Source organism: Tasmannia lanceolata, unplaced genomic scaffold (assembly GCF_043159265.1).
Source record: "Tasmannia lanceolata isolate RefF3 unplaced genomic scaffold, GAP_Taslan_0.1 ptg000008l, whole genome shotgun sequence".
NCBI classification, from domain to species: domain Eukaryota; kingdom Viridiplantae; phylum Streptophyta; class Magnoliopsida; order Canellales; family Winteraceae; genus Tasmannia; species Tasmannia lanceolata.
In genome coordinates, this window is record NW_027518685.1 from 29,746,731 (window position 1) to 29,768,798 (window position 22,068).

The following is a 22,068-nucleotide window of genomic DNA, read 5'->3' on the forward strand; positions in this document are numbered from 1 at the left end:
CATCTCCTCACTTCTACACTCCCAAATTCTCTTGCTCCCCCACTCTTTCTCCCCTCTCTCACCAGATAGTTTCAAATTTCGGTTTTCGAATGCGTTTCGGTCCTCACAGAAACAGAAATTTCAGCCGAAATCCAACATTTCCGCTGGTAAATTTTGGCCCTTTAACTCGAAATTTTGTAACGTTTCGGGTATACCCGATTTCGGTTTCGGTCGAAATTTAAAACCATGCTAGTGTCACCACTTGGCAAACTTATGTTCCCTTGTGAAAAATTTCATAGTTGCCAACTATGGCAAAAACCTTCAGTTTGAGTTCTTATGTTTCTCATTAAATAAAAAACAAAAGCATCATAGAGGGAGACAGAGAGACTGGTAAAAACAATGCTTCATATTCTCGGGAATAGCCCTGAAAACCGGCGGGGGATACCTGGGAAGGCGCTCAACTAATGTACTACAAACTCATCAGAGCACAAACTTCTCAATTAATAGACACAAAAGAGAAATTTCTTTTTTTTTTAAATCAATGGATTTGAGATGAAATTGATCCTCTCTTACTTGGCACTGGCTAGTTCGGCACGGAGTTGTTTGGCAGCGGCAACCATGTTGGTGAGGGCGGGCTTCACCTCTGGATATTTGCGGGTTTTGAGACCACAGTCTGGGTTAACCCACAGGATGTTGGTCTCGAGCACAGCCAACATTTTGTTAATGCGGTCTGCAATCTCCTCAGTGGATGGAATGCGAGGAGAGTGGATATCATACACTCCAGGGCCAATGCCAGCGCCGTACTTGACCCCCTCGCGGAAGACAGAGAGGAGCTTCTCATCGGAGCGAGAGTTCTCTATTGTGATCACGTCTGCATCCATATCGATGATTGAGTGGATAATGTCATTGAAGTTGGAGTAGCACATGTGCGTGTGGATCTGTGAAAAAGAGAAAGAGATTAGATTAGATTAGTTGGCTTTTATGTTGCATTAGTAGGGAACGGAGCTTCGGAATCTGACTCAAAAAGAAAGATTGGATTCACCAAAATATTTTTTTTTCAATTCTCAAATTATAATTTATTAAAAATTTAAACAGATTAAGTAAATATAATGTTTTAAGTTCATATAAAAAATCTATTAGGATGGATAAAACTAGAAACATGAGATAATTGTAAAGTTGTGGTAGTAGCATTCATGAAAAAAAAAAACAGATAAAAGAGATCTAGAAGTGTCGTAGTGAATCCTGAAGTATTGTAATCAGACACGTGTCCGACACGGATACTTTGCCCATACAGAAGAATCAGTGTATTGGGCTGGCCTTGACTGTATGAAAAAATAGTTCCTACTTCTTACAACATAGAAATAAAGAAATGCGCCATCGCTCAACTGCATTGCGTGTAGAAGAGAGAACCTTCCTATCAGGGTGATTGGGTGTAGAAGAGATGGGATTGGGCCTGTAGCTCAATGGTTGAGGCTTTGTTTCTCAGCCTTGAGGTCACAGTTTCGATCCCAGTTTACCTACCAAAAATAAAGAGTGTAGAAGAGATTCATGCCAAGGCGATTGTGTGTAGAGAACCTCCCTATCAGGTACCTCGGGCTAACGCTCGGGTGTGGCATTCTCAAAGCTTCTCTCTGGGATCCAGTGGTGGAGAGAATGAACAAGAAGCTAGTTTACTTGGAAAAAGTGTTACCTCTAATTAAGGGGAAGAATAACTCTCATTAAGGCGGCCTTGGAGAATACACCAATTTATTATGTGTCTTTGTAGCAAAGATGATAGAGAAACTGCAAAGGGACTTCCTATGGGAAGGTGGGGAGTCCAACAAAAATTTTAAAACACTTGATGTGTTGGAGAAAAATATGTAGATTAAAATCTCAAGGAGCTTTTGGGATTGGAAAGCTTAAGATGAGAAACAAAGCTCTAAGGGGAAGTGGCTATGGCGGTATGGAGAGGAGAAATAGTCATTGTAGAACACAATCATTGGGGAAAAGTATGGTAGAGGGTGGGGGATTGGGAGAGTAGGAACCATGTCGTAGGCCAAGGTTCGAATGCATGGAAGTCAGAGGGTCAATACCTATGTATGAACCCTTAGTTAGATTTAAGTTTGGGAAGGGGGAGGGCACTCATTTTTGGGTGAACTCTGGATAGAGGGGTCTTTGTTGTGCCATGCATTTCTGGACCTATCCGGTCTAGCAACCGATGGAGGGGTGAGAGCTAGACCATTAACATCTATGGTTCTTTCTCTGTTCGCTAATATTTTTAAATGGCGGCAGAAGAAGAGGGAAAGGCTTCTAAGATCTCAAGAATTTGAAGAGCCTCTCCCCTACACCCCCCCGCTTCTGCTTGGATGACGGCATGTGCTATGTCACAAATGTCGTTCTCGAGAATTTCTCGGCAAGGGAAAATCTCGGGATATATGAAATTTTTTTATTTTTTAACAGTAAAAATAAATTATTTAAAAAATATATAAAAATATTAAATTTAAGAAAAAAATATAAAATAAAAATATCGTAAAAATATCGGGATATTTTATGATAAAAACAAAAATATCGCTATATTTTTAAAATCTCGGGATTGGTTCGGGAGTTTGACGTTTTATCACAATGTCGCGATAAAAACGCTATATTTTGAAAATATCGGAGATATTTGTGACATAGGGCACGTGTGAGCGTTTGAAGAGAGTGAAAATTGCACCTAAAAACGGTTGCATGTCGTGTACTATTACATTGTAGTTTCTCCTTCAGTATTTTGAGGGCGATCATTAGAAGTTTTGAAATGGTATGGGTGTTCCACAAATCGGTCATGAAAAAAATCCTGCATTAGAGTAGCAGCCCGTTTGGAAAAATGGGGCGGATCATATGGGAAGTGGTACATTCTCCCTTATATGGCATATATGGATGGAAAGAAAAAAACGCGTCTCTGAAGAAAAGGAGAAGAGGTTCGAAAGGATAATATCGGATATCAAAATCTACCGCATAGTGTGGGGAAGGAATAACTCCATGCTAGAGTCATATTCTATAGGGGAAATCCTAAGAAACTGGAGATTGACATATGAGAGAAGGAGATAAACAGAAAGGTAATGCCGAAATGGAGCCCATCACCATTGGGTTGAATTAAATTTAATTTTGACGATAGAGCCAAAGGGAACCCAGGCCGTGCCGGTAACGATGGCGTGTTTCGTGAATTGGGTTGAATTAAATTTAATTTTGATGGTAGAGCCAAAGAGAACCCAGGCCGTGCCGGAAACGCTGGCGTGTTTCGTGAAAAACAACGGAAGCACAATATTCTCCTTTTCTAGACCACTTGAGATTTGTGGTTCAAACAAAGCTGAAGCTAGACCTCTCTTGGGGATTAAATTGGTTTGTGAAGGATAGACATCATCTCCCCTTGATTATCGAAGGCGATTCATCAAACGTCATATCATGGGCATGTGGCAAAGTGCCAGGACCGTGGAAATCTATCGATTATTATCAATGAAATCGGGACCTGTGCAAAATCCTAAATACAAAGTTATAGCACATGAGAAAGTCCGCAAATGATTGTGCTGATCAGTTTGCAAGGGAATGCATGGAGTGACAAATCATGGAGGTTCAAGATCACTAATATTGACTGCTATGCTCGGGGTATCAAGACAAAGTTAACTGTTGGTTGTACTATTTTCCCAAAGTGGTGATTCCACTCTAAGTTGGTAGGTTCTGTTTGTATGGATGTTCATCTAATGAATAAAATAGTTACCCATTTCTCAAAAAGAAAAAAGAAACACATAGAAATACAGAAATGCCACCAAAGGGAAAATCTGATAGAAGATGAAAAACCTGAGTGGTGTCTTTGACGCCACAGTTTGTGATACGGAAAGAATGGACAGCCCAATCCAAGTAGAATGCCTGTTCAGATTTCCGCAAGGGTAAACCTTCTCTAAGAGCTGCCTCATCAATTTGGATTACCTGCAAGTGATGACAACAAAACAAAGCAAGAACATGAAACAGGGTAAAAGAGGCAGAGGAAGAAATAGGTGTATAGTGTTATTTCAAGAACGAAACTCCAACCATAAATTTTTAAAAGAGAAGCCACCTGAATGCCGGCAGCTTCAAGATCCTCAACTTCGTTCTTGATGGCCAAAGCAATCTGATAGCATGTCTCAAATCTGACATCCGACAAGCGTGGTTGTTAAATGTGTTCCATTAAAGGCAGTTAAAACAGAGAGAAAAGTTGTGGATACCGTCAAACTCACCTTGGTTGGTCATTTCTAACAAAAGACCAGTTGAGGATGGTGACAGGACCCGTCAACATTCCCTTCATGGGGCGAGAGGTCATGCTCTGAGCCATGGAAGACCAGAACACAGTCATGGCCTTGGGACGGCTCACATCACCATAAATGACGGGTGGCTTGACGCAGCGGGAACCGTAGGATTGCACCCAACCGTTGACTGTGAAAGCGATACCTTGCATTTGCTCCCCAAAGTACTCGACCATATCGTTCCTCTGTATTCAAGAATTTCACTTAGAAATGGCGATGCATTTATTCTGTAACACTTAAAAAAACAAATTCCAATGATTCCATTTATTAACTAACAAAACAAACTCACCTCGGGCTCACCATGGACCAGGACATCAATGTCAAGATCTTCTTGGAGCTTCACTACCTTGCTGATCTCTTCCTTAATAGCCTTCACATACTCGTCTTCAGAGATTCTGCAGTGAAGTCAAATAATTATAAATATTTCATTTAGTCCAGAGCAAAGATTGACAACAGTGAAAACTGATGAAGATTGTTGAAGATTGCTCACTTGTTTGCCTTGTATTCACGGCGCACTCTCCTGAGTTCAATGGTCTGAGGGAAGGACCCGATAGTGGTGGTTGGGAGAATAGGAAGGTTCAGCTTCTTTTGCTGCGCATCCAGTCTGGCACTGACATTTGTTGCCCGACGGTCGGAGCCTATCAAAGCAGCAGCCTGAACACCATATTAATAAGAAGCAAGTTCAACAAAGTTTTTTTTTTTTTTTTGATAGGTAAAGCTGGGTTGACACTTGGGCCCTGTTCATTTTGGATTTGTTTTGGATTTTGAGTCCAAAAATTATTTTGCAATTGAGAAACGGGCTCAAGCAACGAGACAGACAATTCAGAAGTTGAAAGGAAAAAATAAAAAGAAGAGAGTGAGATGAAATTTGGAGTACTTACAGCTTCTTGAACAGCTGCATTGGTCACCCTCGAAGAGGATTTCCTAGAAGCCTGAGCAGCAGCATTGGCTTTGAAGAAGGCCTGAAGACAATGATAAATAATTGAGAGGCTGAAAACAATCATTATACTCATGAGTAAGAAGTCTATATATAGCCCTATATTGGAGAAATAGGAACTCCTTGCAAAAATATTCAGAACTCATTGAACAACATGAAACCTCGCCGAGTCGACTCAGTTTGACCGGGGTCCATCTTTAGGGGCCGTATTGATACGTGGATTTTAGAATCCGGGATTTCTTCAAAATTGTAGCTAAGAGACAAGAGAAGAAGCGGACCAGCCGTCATTTTTGACTTGTTTTTTACTTCTCGCCCTTCTTCCAGTCAGCAAGAGAGTAGCAGATCCTCCCATATTTCCAGGTTTTAGAAATCTTAGGATGCAGGAGAGATTTTTAAAACCTGATTTTCTCGCTTAAAATCCAAGAAACGCTCTCAGGACAGCATACAGCAGCTTGATCGTGAACCCTCTTTTACTCTATTTTCAAACTAAAAACCTGGATTCTAAAATCCGCGTATCCAAATGGTCCCTTATAGTAACCAAAAGCTTTTCTTTGACTCAATCACGTCAACCCCAGAACAGAAAGAATACCAACATACTTGTCTGAGTATAAACCCCACTGGGAATAGAAGTATGTGTATAATACTATAATTAATAGTATTATACATATGTAAGAGAAAAAGTACCATTTAAAAAAAATATAAGAGAAAAAGTACCTCATCCTTGTGACCAGCCAATGCCTTTGCCAGGGCATTGACTTCAACAATTTTCTGAGCAGCAAATGCCATCCACGACTTGATTTCATCATCTAGCTTTGTCTCATTAACCATATCAACTGCAGTGTGAAGGAGGGAGCAAGAAGTAGACACCACAAGCTTGTCTGAAGACGAGATAACAAACATCTGTTAACTAACTTCCAAGTGAATTGGAAAATCATAGATGCATGAAAGAAAGAATACCTTTGCCCACGGCGGCCTCAAGAGCATGCAGGGTCCTGAGAGAAGAAGCCAGATCATTAGACCAAATGTTCCTTCCATCAACAACTCCGGCAAAGAGGAATTTGCCCGAAGGGAATCCAGCACTTTTGATTAAGTCGAGAGTCTTTGTTCCTCGCACAAGATCAAATCCGAATGCAGAGACACCCTTTAAAGCAGTGACAATCCTGAAATAGATAGAGATAAACAGGCGGATGGGATTAATAAATTGAGATCCTGATGGGATACTTGCAACTTAGCAAGATCATGACTATCATCAATTAAGGTTAAGCTGGAAACAATGAAAATCTAACTTACTTGTATGCCTCAGCAGAGACGTCAGCGAAGTAGGTCTCAATGAGCACATTCAAACCAGACAGAGATGATTCTAAGTCCGAGTAGGCATGAGTAAATGCTTGCAATTGGTGAGCTTCAAGATCTAATACAAGTGTAGGTTCATCAAACTGAATCCAGGAAGCACCAGCTGCCTTCAATTCAGCCACAACTTCCCTGATGATGTTTTGTTTATCAATAAAGAGAATTGGAGGAGAAACAAAAGATATATCTCGAACGAAGAAATTATCTAAAAGCCTTACTTGTAGACTGGAATAATATTTCCAAGAAGTGAGAGAACAGAAAATGATTTATCTACACCCTTAGCAGGCTTTGACATCAACAAGTATGAGACAGGGCCGATAAGGACCGGAATGGTATCAATTCCAAGCTGTGCATCAGACAAAAACAAAAAAGTAGACAAATGAGATAAGCAAAATCAATAAATCTAAACAAACAAATAAATCTAGACAGATATCGTGAAAGAATCAATAAATGAATTGATATGGATCACATACCGCCTTTGCCTCCTTGTATTCAGTCACTGCCTTGTGAGAAGCATATGAGAATTTCATGTTAGGTTCCAATTCAGGAACAATGAAATGGCTGTAACAGAAAACACAAATATCTGTTACACAAATATCATCCCGCAAGGTGATGGTCAGAGAGACCAATAATGCTAGACAATTTCTAATTCAAATAACTACGTGGGGAGAAGTTGAACTGCTTACTAGTTGGTGTCAAACCACTTGGTCATTTCCATGGCAGGCAAGGAGGCATTCCCTCTTGCCATGGAGAAGTAGGTATCAAACCCAATCTCTCCACCATTCCAACCATATCTAGGTGGAACTGCCCCAAGCATTGCTGTGGTATCGAGAACCTGGTCATAGTACGAAAAGGTGTTGCTAGGAATGAACTTGATCCCATCATTAGCCATTTGCTTCAAGATGGATAGCCTAAGATCTGCAGCAACTTTCTGCAAATCCTCAGCACTACTCTTCCCATCCCAGAAAGATTCCAGTGCAAACTTCAGTTCTCTCTTAGGCCCCATGCGAGGATATCCAACAATGTGTGACGCCATTGTGCTGGTTCGGCAGATGCAACAAAACAAATCCAAATCTCGTAAACAAAGCATAACACTAATGGCATATAAAAGATTGCATGTAAACTCTTCAGAATCTTTTTTATCTGAAACTGGAAGTGAATAAACAAATGGCAGTAAAAAAGGATTTGCATTGATTCATAATTCAAAACCAAATCCGTAATCACAATCATCGACAAGTGTTTCAGATTTTCAGCCCAACTTATCCAGACAAATTTGATGAAATACATCTGATTCAACAGCACAAAAGAGGAAAGGAGACAAGGCATGTTGATATCAAAAGTTGCTATAAATTTGGAAGAAACAAAATAAATGGCATTAAAACCAGATTCCCAATGATTTATAATTAAAAATCAAATCCGTAATCACAATCATTGATGTGTGTTTCAGTTCAATTTATATGGGGGAAATTTGCTCAAATACATCTTATTCAACAGCAGCAAAGAGGAAGAGAGATAAGGTACGTTTATATCAAAATCTGCTATGAATTTGGAAAAGACGGCATTAACACCGGATTCCCAATTATTACATAATCCAAAACCAAATCCGTAATCACAATCATTGATGTGTGTTTAGGTTCAATATATGATGGGAAACTTGCTCAAATACATCTTATTCAACAGCAGCAAAGAGGAAAGAAGATTAGAGATGTTTATACCAAAAGCATGTATGAATTCAGACTTAAAGAATTGTTGTTTCCATCAGCAGAACTAAATTACATCAAAATCACGAATATTAAAATAAAAGAACTCTATCATATCCATCAAAACAAAGGATAAGCAAGATCCCTACACAAACTCAATTTGACGCGTATAAGAAAAGGAAAAGATTTATGAATCAGAAGCGCTTTCAGATCTACATTACAAAATGTGAAGGCTTAATAGATCCACAAACTAATTGACATTAGATATCTAAAAAATTATGACACATTGAGATCTATAAATCATCAAGTCAAATGAAATCAATAGATCTACGAACAGATCTAGCTAGACCAGATGCAACAGAACAGATTCGAACCAGATCTACTGAACTCTTCACAGATCCAAAACCAAATCTACGAACTGCATTTGTCTAAAATCCTAGATCTTCCACTAAAAAATGCGAATCAACAAAGCTTAGTGTTAGGTCTAAAATTGGTAACAGGTTATGGTAGGGCCAGAAGGGCTGATCTGGCAAGCCATAGCTGAAGGGCTAATGGAGTCCTGTGCTGCACAAGGGCACAGACAAGGATACAAAGGGTCAGAAGACCAACCCGGAGTGGTGCTCCGGACGGACGCTTCGACACTCAAGTCAGTATGAGCAGGAGTGCAGAGCAATGTCAGAGCAAAGAGCTTAGGGTTTTTGATCTCAGATCCCTCACCTTAGCACAAGTGAGGGCTATTTATAGTGATCCTGAGCCACCTGTCCAGGACAGGTGGTAGCCAACACTTGTCCCTGCTAGGTATGACGCCTGGACCAATCGGGGACTTCCACCTGCCCCTCCTAGGTATGAAACCTGGTCCATACAGGGGCTACCACCTATCCTGGACAGGTGGCTGGCTCAGTATCACTATAAATAGCCCTCACTTGTGCTAAGGTGAGGGATCTGAGATAAAAAACCCTAAGCTCTTTGCTCTGACATTGCTCTGCACTCCTGCTCATACTGACTTGAGTGTCGAAGCGCCCGTCCGGAGCACCACTCCTGGTTGGTCTTCTGACCCTTTGTATCCTTGTCTGTGCCCTTGTGCAGCACAGGACTCCATTAGCCCTTCAGCTGTGGCTTGCCAGATCAGCCCTTCCGGCCCTACCATAACCTGTTACCAATTTTAGACCTAACAGATTTGGCGCCATCTGTGGGACCCCGGAACAAAAAGCTGTTCGGAACCTCACTCAAGCAATGGTAGGGAAGACCGGAAAGCATGTGCCAACCTCCCGGACGACCCGGGCTACGGCCCCCCGCGAAGGAAGAAGTGAGCGACTGGCCTCGCAGATAGAGGTCGGAGCGGTAGGGGAGCAAAGTCCGACTCGCTCGGACCGCTCAGACCCTACCCCGGCCATGACGCCCAGCGCCTTAGCCGGACAAGATATGGCGCAATCGCTAGGCGACAAAGGATCTGCCCGGCCTGGCCGTGACGCCCAGGAGATCTGCCCGGCCATGACGCCCAGGAGGTTTGGCCGACCAAACCTCAGGGCATAATTCAGGACAAAGTCCTCTGGTCCTGTGAGAACTAGTCCGGCACCGCTGCCACTTTTGTTTGAAGATCCGTCGACATATACCTCTCAGAGCGGCTCTTCAGAACACGGAAGCGGGCTGGTTGGTGGAGCTGCACTCTCAAGCCCGGGAAGCGGAACCGCTTAGGCTTCGATCTGCTGCTCGGGTATAATCGGTTCTGCTTCTAAAGGAGGCGCTGCTTCCGACCCGGGGTCTGAATCTGGCATTGTACATTCAGCTATGAAGTCTGCAAGAACCTGAGCTTTGATCGCTGGCCTGGGCAGATATTTGATGTCAAACTCGCTGAGCTCCACGGCCCACTTCACAAGTCGGCCTGAAGTATCTGGCCGGTGGAGGATCTGCCTGAGGGGCTGTCCCGTCAAGACCTTGATCGTATGCGCCTGGAAATACGGCCTTAACTTTCTGGCCGCCATAACGAGGGCGTATACGAGCTTCTCGACTCGCTGATATCTGGTCTCTGCATCATGGAGGACCTTACTGACATAGTAAATCGGCTTTTGCTGGTGGTACTCCTCTCTGATCAGTACTGCTGCAACTGCCAAAGGTCCCGCTGAGAGATACAGAATCAGCTCTTCTCCTGGCTCTGGCTTGGACAGCAACGGCGGAGAGGACAAGTACTGCTTCAGCTCTTCAAATGCCGCTTGACACTCCGAAGTCCAGGGCGCAGTTTTTATACCTTTGACTGCGTTGAAGAACGGAAGGCATCTTTCCGCGGACTTAGAGATGAACCGCCCCAGGGCAGCCACTAACCCGGTCAGTCGCTGTACTTCTCTGATAGTTCTGGGCGGAGTCAGCTCCATCACCGCCTTGATTTTCTCAGGATTTGCCTCTATCCCTCTCTGGCTCACCATGAAGCCCAGAAACTTGCCTGCTCCGACGCCGAACGTACACTTGGTCGGATTGAGCTTCATGTTGTGCTCCCTCAAGACTTGAAACGCTTCTTTGAGGTCGGCAACATGAATGTAGGCAGCTCTGCTCTTGACCAGCATATCGTCCACATATACTTCCATATTGCGGCCGATCTGCTCTTTGAACAGCCTGTTGACGAGCCGCTGGTAGGTGGCCCCTGCGTTCTTCAGTCCAAAAGGCATAACCTGATAGCAATAAGTCCCCTGATCAGTTACAAAGGATGTCTACGGAATGTCGGACTCATGCATTCTGATCTGATTATATCCTGAGAAGGCGTCCATAAAACTTAGCAGCTCGTGACCTGCAGTAGCGTCGATGAGCTGATCGATCTTTGGGAGCGGGTAGCTGTCCTTCGGGCAGGCCTTATTCAGGTCTGTAAAATCTATGCAGGTCCTCCACTTCCCATTAGACTTCTTCACCATCACCACATTCGCGAGCCAGTCCGGGTACTGGATCTCGCGGATGAAGTCGGCCTTCAGAAGCCTTTCCACCTCTTCTCTGATGGCCCTTCGCCTCTCCGGTGCAAAGTGCCTCCTCTTCTGTTTTACGGGCTTGCAGGTCTGATCAACCCCGAGCTCATGGGTGCTAATTGCAGGGTCGATGCCGGGCATGTCTGAAGGAGCCCAGGCAAAGACATCTGCATTGGCTCTGAGGAACTGAGCAAGATCCTGCTGCGCGGCCTCTGACAGGGCAGAGCCGATCTGGACAACCCTCTGGTCGTCATCGCTGTACAAAGGGATAGATATAAGGTCCTCGGCCGGTTCGTTTACTATGATCTGGGCTTCATCCCTTAGATCAAACAGCTCGATTGGCAGAGACTCGGACGCATTCTTCCCTTTCAGTGCCGCTGCATAGCACTGCCTCGACTGGGGCTGATCCCCTCTGATTTCCCCTATACCTCCTGGTGTAGTGAACTTCATCTTCTGATGATAGGCGGAGGGAATAGCTCGGAGGAGATTCTAGCCGGGGCGTCCCAGGATAGCATTGTAGGCCGACTTGTCCCTTAGCACCAAGAAGTTCACCATGGCGAAGGACTGGCAGGGCGGCTCCCCGATAAGAACTGGAAGCTCGATCTGCCCTTCAACTTTGACAACTTCTCCGGAGAACCCGAACAGATCAGAGTTGGCCGGCTTCAGACGGTCAGTTCCGATCAGCATCTGCTCGAAGGCGTGATAATAGAGGATGTCTGCGGAGCTCCCGTTGTCGACCAAGATCTTCTTCATTTCCCAGTTCGCCACCAGCATGGTGATGACCAGGGCATCATCATGCGGGAGGATCAGGCCGTCGAGATCTGCATCTGAAAAGGATATCTCGTTCTCTAACCTGGCCTTCTTGTTGCAGGTATGGACGGCGTTGACCTGCCGGGCATAAGTCCTGCGGGCTGATGAAGAGGTTCCTCCTGCGGTCGGCCCTCCTGAAATGGTACCAATAACACCATGAGGTTGAGGTACCTGAGGAGGGGGGCTGGCCGGGGCAGGAGCTTGGATGCGGTCGCCCAGAGGTTGAGCGCCCCGGGGGCTTCTGCCTCTGTTCCTTGGTTTGTCCTTGCGCTCTCTTCTGTTGTCATTATTTTTTAAGTACCTTCCGAGGTACCCTCTGCTGATCAGCTGCTCGATCTCCTCCAATGAATGCACGCATTGGTGTCATGGCCGTGGTCCTTGTGGAACCTGCAGTACTGGGACATGTCTCTTTTCCCCGTCGAGGTTTGCCTCTCCGGCCACCGGATGAAATCCTCTTCCCGAATGGCTGCCAGGATATGTGCTCTGGACGCGGTCAGCCGCGTGTAATGCTCTCTCGAGTGGGGGCTTCTCCCCTTTCGGGAAGGGCTTCTCTCCTTCTTCTGAGATTTATCATCCCTACGCTGCTTGGTAGGGTTCTTCTCCTCAGGCCTTCTCTTGCTAGCAGAGTCCAGGGCGGCGAGAGTTTCCTCCACCGAGATGTACTCCTCCGCCCCGGCCATCAGGTCTGCTAGGGACTGCGGATTGCGCCCGGCCACCGCTCGTCTGAAGTCAGTTGATCGGGCACCGGCCAGAAGGGCATTCGTGGCCGCGGAGGGATCCAGGTTGGGAACCTGAAGGGCTTCCCCATTAAAGCGACCAACGAACACTTTCAAGGCCTCATCATCTCCCTGCCTGAGGGCCATCAGCGAAGCCGTCGTCTTCCTGGGTCTTCTGCTGCTCATAAAGTGACGGGCCAGGTCGTCCTCAAAGTCATCGAAATTGTCCACGGACCTGGGTTTGAGCCGCGAGTACCAGTCCCTCGCGGCTCCAGTCAATGTAGTGGGGAATGCCCGGCAAAGGAATCCATCCGACGCCCCGTGGAGGAGCATTGTGGTCCTGAAAGTCTCCAAGTGGTCCACGGGGTCGGTGGTCCCGTCATACTGCGAAATCTGCGGCATCTTCAAGCCCGCGGGGGCTGCCGCGCTGAGCACTCTGTCCGAAAATGGGGGAGCGCTTGTGAAGATCCGAGAGGCAGGCCGGCCCTGCTCTCTGGCGAGCTCTTCAATTCGGTGGTCGATCTGCTGGATCCTTAGTAACATCGGGTCGTCTCTCTTCTCTGCCCGGTGGACGGGCCTCTCTCTTCTTGCCGGCGGGCTCATAGCAGAGCCGGACTCCTTCGCCGGTGCCGCGATCCTTCTCCGTGCGTGGGGTCTCTCCTGCTACCATGCTTTTGTACGGAAGGAGATCGTGACCGGTGATATAGGCGAGGCTCGGGGCGCACATGCTTGCAGACTTAGAGAGCGGCAGTGGTGCACTCCGGCGCGTCCAATTTGGTGTGGAGATCAGTTCCAACCATGGACCCGCCCTAGTGGAAAACCACCTCAAAGACTCTAAGTGTTTGCAGACTTAGAGGGCAGAAGTGGTTCACTCCGGCTCGTCCTAATTGGCTACAGACCAGTTCGGCCAATGACATCCGGACAACCACTCCGGCTCGACAGAAAGACAAGGAAGCAGCACAGAAGTCATAAGTACAAAAAGCAAGGCAGCCGTACAGACAGTTGGACAAAATTGAATTTGTATTCATATTACAAAAGTGCCCTTTTCGCCGAGCTAGCTTACCAAGAATGAGCCTCATGGGCCATTACAAAAAGTACACAACCAAAAAGAAAGATAGGAGCAAGAGGGCTGCCACTCAGGCCTCCTCGTCGACCACCTCCTCGGTGACTGCCTCTGAAGTAGGGACTGCAATCTGGCCGGCCTCAGTGGTTGGGGCGGTGACCTCGGAAGCCAGAATGACTTCCTGTTCCACCTCGATGGGTTGGGAGGAGTGCGGTTCGTCTTCCTCCTCGTCGTCCTCCTCCTCCGGAGGTGCATACGGGACGACCAGTCCGTCCAGGAAAATGTCGGGGTAAGTCTTCTTCACCTGATCGGAGCAGAGAAGGAACCCCGCCTTATAGGCCTGGAGGCCCAGGTGGAAGAACTGTGTGTCCTTCCTCTTCTCAGTTTCCTTCACGGCCTCCCTCACTGCCGCTTTCACGGCCGCCTTGATAGCCGCCTTCTCCCTCTGACCGGCTCTCTCATTCGCATCTAGGAGATCCTGCACGGCCTGGTTTTTTACCCTCTGCAGCTCGTCCTTCAAGCTGTTGAATTCGGCCTCTTTGGTCTGGACGGCTTCGACAAGCCCGTCCTTCTCCTTCTGGAGCTGGCTCTTCTCGGACTCTATCTGTGTGAACGTCTCAGAGAAGAGATAACGCTTCTTGGCCATGTCCCTTGAGTACACCTGGAGTTGATAGAGGGCGGAGGTGATTGCCGCTTCGCAGGTCTCCGGCGCCTCATTCTCGACGTGCTGCCGGTCGCGTGGGAGGACGCCCTGGTACACCACTTCCGAAGCCACCCGGCTATCCCCCAGGCCGGTGTCCGTTTTCTGCACCGCCCAGTTCGGGCGAAAGACGTTGTCGCCTCTCGCCGCCGTGGCGGCAGGGATGCCCAGAACCGGCCTGCCGTGTTGGGGCTCTGTCACCCCTGCAAACCCGGAGCTCTGTCCGGCGAGATTTGCCCGTCTCGACTTGACGGAAAGCTTATGCGTCGCCCGGCTGCTTTTAAGAGGCTCGGCCAGTGCGGCCATTGCCGGAGTTGACTCCGGCACCTTTCTTTTCTTGCCCTTGGTTTGGGGCTGCTCCTGCGTTGGGGACACTTGGGAGGTCTGCCTGATCTTGTCCAGCATGGACATCTGCTTCACCATTTCTGAACGTGAGAACAAAACACAGTTAGAACTATATATAAAAAAAAAGGAACAGTTCAAAAAATAAAAGCTGGCCTAAAGAGTCTACGTACGTGCCGGCGTCGCACGACTGATCCCGAGCGCTACCAGGTCGGCCTCCCCGGAGAACTCCGAGCAGTTTATTTGACCACGCTTCAGCTCTTCTTTGATCAGAGCGAAGGTCATGTGGTCGTAACCCTCAAGGGCTGGCTTCTGACTAAGGAGAAGGGTGTCCGGCGTTCTCCATTCCAACGAGAACGGCCAGTGGGAGCCCGGCTCGGTGTCCCTAGCGTAGAAAAACCTGTTCTTCCATGTGTGAATGGAAGTAGGTATGCCAGTGATCATTTTCACTTCGGGCCGTTGGCTGATGTAGATCCAGCCGCCGTCCTTGTGCCTCTTCAGGTGCGCACACATCCTGAAGACGGGCATAGTGGGGTTCCTACGGAGACGAACTCCCAAAAGATAAAGGAAGCCGACCAGCGTCCTCCAAGAGTTCGGCACGACCTGTGTAACCGCCAGCCCGTAGTACCTCAGCACATCGACAAAAAACGGATGCAAGGGAAGCCTGAGCCCGGCCCGGAAGGCTTCTTCGTATAGGCAGAGATCTGCACTATCGTTGCTGGCCCGATCCCCTTCAACGGCCGCCCTCAAAGTGTACCGATCAGGGATACAGTATTTGTCCCTGACGGCCTGAAGTCTGCCCGGCTCCAGACGGTTCACCTCGCGCAGGGCCCCGATGTTGTACTGCAGATTGGCCTCCATCCGTGCCTCCGCTGTCACCTCGACGGGCGCGCGCGGCGAGCGAGGAACTACCGCCTCAACGTCTTCTTCGTCGCCGCTTTCTACCCGGTGCGGTCCGTCCCCACGGACTGGGATTCCAAGAAATGACCGCTGTGATTGCGCAGTTCAGGAATCCGGCCCCTGCACTCCAGCAGCACCCAGTCGAGGCTTCTCAGCCCACCCAGAGGAGGGGAAGCTCCCGCAGAGAGCACACGCCCCTGCCCCGAGATCAGACTCGTCACTTAGCTCTAAAAAAAAGCAAGAAAATAACACACCGACTAGAAATTCAGTGGTAAAGCAAAAACAAATGAATAGTAACGAGAAATGAGAAGGGATGCAGGTAAATAAGCACGCATTCAAATCTTTACTATCAAATCACTCGCTAAAAACAGAAAGATTACAGGCAAGAAAAACGAAGAAAGTCAGCAAATTATACCTAGAGGAGCTCTAGATCTGTGGCTTCGTGCGAGGGAGAGGAGAGACGTTTGTAGTAAGGGGATTTTATAGATGACTGTGGGTGCGGTATAGACCTAAGTTTGGTAATTTTATGGGAAATGAAATTTCACAATCCCTTGTTTCAATAACTACACTCCTCCCTTTTCTAAGGCTACTTATGTTGGCACTCTCGGTTTTTAGATATTTACACTCAGTTGTCTCTCGGAAGCTAATTAAAAAATGAAAAAGAGAAGTTGAATTTGTACAATTATTAAAGGGAGATGATATCAGCACAACCAACCATGTTTTGATATTTTCACTAACGCATCTTGCCTTTGAGGCCATGTCTGGCTGCCTTTTTTTTTTTTTTTTTTTTTAATGACAAATCAGTGTCTCCAAATGGTAGAAGGAGAGGTATTTGAGTAAAAGCTCAACCCGAATTCCCAAAAATCGACCCGAGTTGCACTCCTATATTTGAGAGGGCACGGTTGAGAAGAGCCTTAGAAGTAGCTAAAAATAAGGAAAAACTCGATCAGGTAGGTTTTGAGTAGAGTATTTTGTTTCCTGAATTTTTGCCACTCCTCGTCACTGGAGAGAGACACTAAGTTTTGAGTAGCGGTTGAAATCAATGAAGAGTTCGAAATCAATGAAGGTATCCTTCTATTCTTTTCCTATAGAATTTCTGGTCATTTTTTACTTAAATGATGCGTTTTGATTGTTTACACGCCTATTTTTGTGTGAAGTTCCATTGTTTGGAGATGGAAGCGGTTTTTGTGTGGACGGATATATTTTAGTATTTGTTTGTAGATAAAAGCGATTGGTAGACCATGGTTTTTTTCGTTAAGATGTTGAGATTTATTGAATTATGATAATTGTAATGTTGAATTGAAATTTATTGAATTATGATAATTGTAAGTAGAATCGATTGATTCAGTCCTTTGGAAGACGGATTGGTGAACAAGTTGATTAGGGTAGGAGGAGAGTTGAGGCGAAGAGATAACCTGAATTCGTGAACAATGTAGTTTTTAAGATCTTCTTTTCTTACCTCGCTCATGCATCGCACGGGTCTGCAACTAGTACGGGTCTGCAACTAGTTCTTAAAGAAAGCGAGTGCCTTGAAACTTGATAGAAAAAAAAGGGAAATACGTTACTGGGTTGTAAAGGCATAGTGTCATTACCATTTTAGCCCCCATCATCATTATTTCAAGTAGGGACTCGTATAGATCAAAACTTTGAAAAGAGAGATAGAAAGGTAAGACCATCCCTGTTGCAAACGCCCAGTCTAAACCTGGCCCCACCCCTATTGCAAAACCCCCTGCCTCATCTGATTCTGAAGAAGAAGAAAAGGAGGAGTCAAACTCTTCTCTTCCTCCTCAACGCCATCAAAACCTCCCCCTCAAAAAGCTATTTCCTCAAATCAGCACAGACCCCTCTAATAAAAATGAGGAAGACCAAATCCACCCTAACCCCCGCCCCCGTTCCAAACTCCCTCGCCTCATCTTCATCAACATCATCTGCTTCTGAAGAAGAGGAATCCAACTCTTCTCTTTCTCCTCTTCTTCAACCCCAACAAAAACCCTCTCTCAAAAAGCCCAATGCCATCCCTCTAATATAAATAAGGAGGATGAAACCCACCCAAATAACACCAAACCTCCCCAGCAATCCAAATCCAAATCTGGCAACCATCGTCTCCAAAAAAAACCGGATAGCCACCGCCAAACTTGCACTGCCGACTCCAACACAAAGCCAACCAAGTCCAACAAGCTCGCTCCATCAAATGCCGCAGCACTGCCGAATCTACAGAAGCGTTCAAAGACAAATAGGAAGGGTTCAGATGAAAGAGTTAACAAGGATGAACTGCCAAGAAGCAGCTCTTTCAAAGGGTGCGGAGCGAGGAAGATGAGATTGCTATATTGAAGGGCATGTTGATTACTACGACTTCAAGAAAGGCCTAAATCCAACATTCGACAAAAAAGGTTTCAGTAACTTCATCAGGGAATCTGTGCACGTCAAATTCACTAGAAACCATAAAAAAAAATTCACCAGAAACCAAATGAACGACAAGCTTCATCGGTTGGAGAAGTACGAGATAAATTCCAAGAAAGAGGCAATGGGGAAAGACCTGAATTTCAGCAATCCCAGCAGGAAAAGAGCCTACGATCTCTTTAAAATGATTTGGGGCACTAATACGGAAGAAGAGGAATCCAACTCTTCTCCTCATCCTCCTCATCCTCCTCTTCAACCCCAACAGAAACCGTCTCTCAAAAAGCCCAATACCATCCCTCCGAAAAGTGCAGACCCCTCGGATAAATATAAGGAGGACGAAACCGACCCTAGTAACACCAAACCTTCCCGGCAATCCAAATCCAAATCTGGCAACTTTGAATCATTGTCTCCAAAAAAACCGGATACCCACAGCTAAACTTGCACTGCCGACTCCAACACAAAGCCATCCAAGTCCAAGAAGCCCGCTCCATCAATCGCCGCAACACTACCGAATCCACAGAAGCGTCCAGCAGAGCCCATCAACAATGAGAAGGATTCAAAGACAGAGGAAGGGTTCAGATAAAAGAGTTAACAATGATGAAGAGACTGCCAAGAAGCAGCTCTTTCAAAGGGTGTGGAGCGAGGAAGATGAGATTGATATATTGAAGGGCATGAAAGGCTCCAATCCAACATTCGACAAAAATGGTTTCAATAACTTCATCAGGGAAGGAAAATGGCATCTCCTATGTTATACTTTTCGTTGAAGCTAATGAGAAGCACGAGGAACTTCAATGGCAATTTGATGAATTCATCACAAAAAGAATTGGATGTAGCAGAGGATGTAAGAGCGCATTAGATAGACAGATGTTGATTAGAAATTTGGGTCTATGGAAGAATATTTCATCTATTTTTTATCAATTTATATTGATCCGTTTTTATTATATCTTATGTTGAACAATAAAATGGATATTTATGAATTCAAGTCAGCTCAAGATCGTGATATAACATATCTTCGTCTTGGAGACTATGAAACACGTTTTTATCCTCAAGAGTTTCAGTTGATGAACATTCTTCGATACTTCAAAACTCGAGGATGCGTTTTCTTGAACTAGGGAAGTTTTGGCAAACTTCAAGATCGTGCGTAGGGCTGGCAACGGGGCGGGTCGGGGCCGGATGTTGGGGTCCCCTACCCCTTCCCCTTTGCGGGGAATTTCCCCCCTCCCCTTCCCCTCCCCTCTGCGGGGATGGTGGGGAATCCCCCTCCCCTCCCCGCGGGGAATATCTAATCCCCTTCCCCTCCCCGAATCCTTCGGGGACAAAATCCCCGCCCCGCTCCAACATCACCCTCTCTTTAGTCATTGATACACTGATGATGGGTGTCCCTAATCAACATGATGCAATTTCAATATATAAAAATGTTATAAACTAACATACTTGTAGACGAAGGAGATATATTTCTTACTCTTCAGAAGATAGCAAAATCCCTTGAAGTACTGACTTGACTCTTAAGTGCCCTCGCAGCAGTCGCACCAACAGGCGTTATAAACCCAAATAGATGCCTGAGCAATGTTCAGAGGCTTGGGAATCACCAAAATGCAAAAAGTGAACTGTGTCCCTAACCTGAGCAATGTTTCTTTCGTGGGAAGGAATTAAGGAAACCCTAAGTCCCTAACCAAAATAAAAATGCAATTTATTATTTTATTTTCGCCACCGATGTTGGCATTACGATTTTTTGATAATGGCATACACTCAGCTTGTCTTTATTATTTCAACATCTGTCAAAAGGTTATTATAGTTCCCAAAATGCTCTCAGAAGCTAATTAAAAGGAAAAGACAAGCTAAGTTTATGTTTGGGGGAATCTTGTAGCCGATCCACAGAGTTTCTAGTAGTTTTCCTAAAAAAAAAACACTTAAAAATATACAAAAAAATGGCATTGATTAACGGTGCGGGGCGGGACGGGGCGGGGAGGGGACAACTACATCCCCTTCCCCTTCCCCTCCCCGTACCGGGGAATTTTTAAATTCTCCTTCCCCTTCTCCTATCAAATCGGGGAATCCCCGCCCCAAACGGGGCGGGGCGGATCCCCTCTTTTTCGGGTGAAATTGCCAGCCCTAATTCGTGCGGATGGTTCATTTCGAGTGCTGAAGAGAATGGGGACAATGCATTCAGGATTAAATTACTCAGTGATTACGGCGTTTCCTCTACTTTCAATGTTTATGATCTTATTCCAAATCATGAAAGTGACTTTCAACTCAGGGATGAGTTGACGTTAAACCGAGGGAGATTGATGCAGGTGCACTAATACGGAAGCTAATGAGGGTGGTTCGGCATGTGAATGCCGGTGGTTGAAAATGTATAAACGTTAAGGAGAATTATGTCACTTTAGAGAAATGTTTAACATTATTTGAGAGCCCCAAGAGAAATAAAGTAGTAGATTAGGACTTCCTTTACTTCCATCTCAGTATTAATTCAAAGAAGTCATATTGTAAAGTGTAGATGATGAAGAAAGGTTTGACTTTTCTTGACAGTGCAAAAGCGAGGAGGTTGGAGGAGCGAGGGAAGGAATTAGAATGGGATGAGATGCACCTTATCCGAAAGCGCTTCATTTTAATTAATGATTAGAGGGAATTAATCTATGATGCGCTTAGTTCGTTGAGGTAATGGTTCAGAGCTTATAAATGCTGCTTTCTGAGGTGCTAGACGTGGGTTAAGAATTTTTGCAGTCGCGCTCGAATTTTAGATTACAAATTACTTTTTACTTAATGTTGGATAGAGCTAGTAATTGGTTGATTTGGTTACTGTACGTGTGTGTTTTTTGTGGGTTGTTGAATTTTTGAAAGTGTTCATCCGTGTTTTACCTCAACTTTGAATTTTTCTCTTTGTTGTCTACCTTGTTCTTTTCTTTATGTGATTTTGGTAAATTGCTTACTTCATAGCGAATTAGTGATGCGAATATTGCAGATAGTTTAAGCTAGTTATACAAGTAAAACGGAATCCAGCACGCAGTGAGTGCACCACGTGGCAAACTCATAGAGTGCAGGATTCCGATTTACTTAACGTTGTATCTAACGTTTCCTATTCCATGGGCGATAACCTATTGTTATTCCGAGATTTTCTCCCCTACCACGTCACTTTGAAGAATACAATAAATTATAAATAGAAAATGATAATATCCCCAATTAACCCCTATTCCAATTGGAAAGTGATATATCCGCCCCTTTTGATTACTTGGGACACCCAGCAGCAGTGTACGTACGTGGCAATCAACCCCATTGAATCCTTCTGACGTGAAGCACATCAACCCCTCCCCAGTCCTTGAAAATGGACGGTTTGGATCATCCTATGGAAATGATTTTTGGGGCATAACCTATTTACATTGTGGCTCATCAAATGGACAGTTTGGATCATACTATGGCGTGGGCTGTACAATCAATTTTGAAAAATAGGATGTGCATATTATAATAGTAGGGGGTGAATTTATCACTGCCTTTTTTTTTTTTTTTTAAGTGACTTATTTTTAGGTCATTGAAATACATAAATGGCCTTTGTTTTGATGAAAATGACCAGACTCCTCAATTTATCTGATTATAACGCATCATATATAATTTTGTTAATGGAATTAATACACGGATTAAGGAGGGTAAATGTACTTACTAATTATGTCACCCCTTGTTTTGATAACGGCACTCTTCTCTGTTTAAAGTATGTTCCTTATTTTTTAACGAGTAGTAGTATTTGCTCACCCATGTTTTAATGATGAAACTTCTCCTTGTTCCGCACTTCTAATCAGTTGGTGGAGGCTATTACAATTTCCAAAAAGCTTGACACCCAATTATAGATTTATTTTGAAAAAGTGAGAATGTAGCGAGACTGCAGATATTATCTTCTTTTCTTCGGCATTAATGTGTCTTTATCGGTTACTAATAA

At 45.2% G+C, this 22,068-nt stretch overlaps 1 protein-coding gene and 1 pseudogene across 1 annotated transcript; one reads left to right on the plus strand and one right to left on the minus strand.

The window, feature by feature from the left end:
• Positions 1-367: 367 nt before the first annotated feature.
• On the minus strand, positions 368-16,313 carry LOC143885117 (5-methyltetrahydropteroyltriglutamate--homocysteine methyltransferase 2-like). The gene is made up of 14 exons (XM_077389116.1): positions 16,156-16,313; positions 7,248-7,601; positions 7,035-7,122; positions 6,780-6,907; positions 6,502-6,693; positions 6,169-6,371; positions 5,926-6,089; positions 5,156-5,236; positions 4,765-4,928; positions 4,564-4,669; positions 4,209-4,459; positions 4,049-4,121; positions 3,793-3,921; positions 368-917 (listed from the first exon to the last, which is right to left on the minus strand). The coding sequence occupies exons 2-14, from the start codon at positions 7,595-7,597 to the stop codon at positions 549-551; spliced, it is 2,298 nt and encodes a 765-aa protein (XP_077245231.1). The 5' UTR covers positions 7,598-7,601; positions 16,156-16,313; the 3' UTR covers positions 368-548.
• Positions 16,054-20,763, plus strand: LOC143882866 (uncharacterized; annotated as a pseudogene).
• Positions 20,764-22,068: the final 1,305 nt, after the last annotated feature.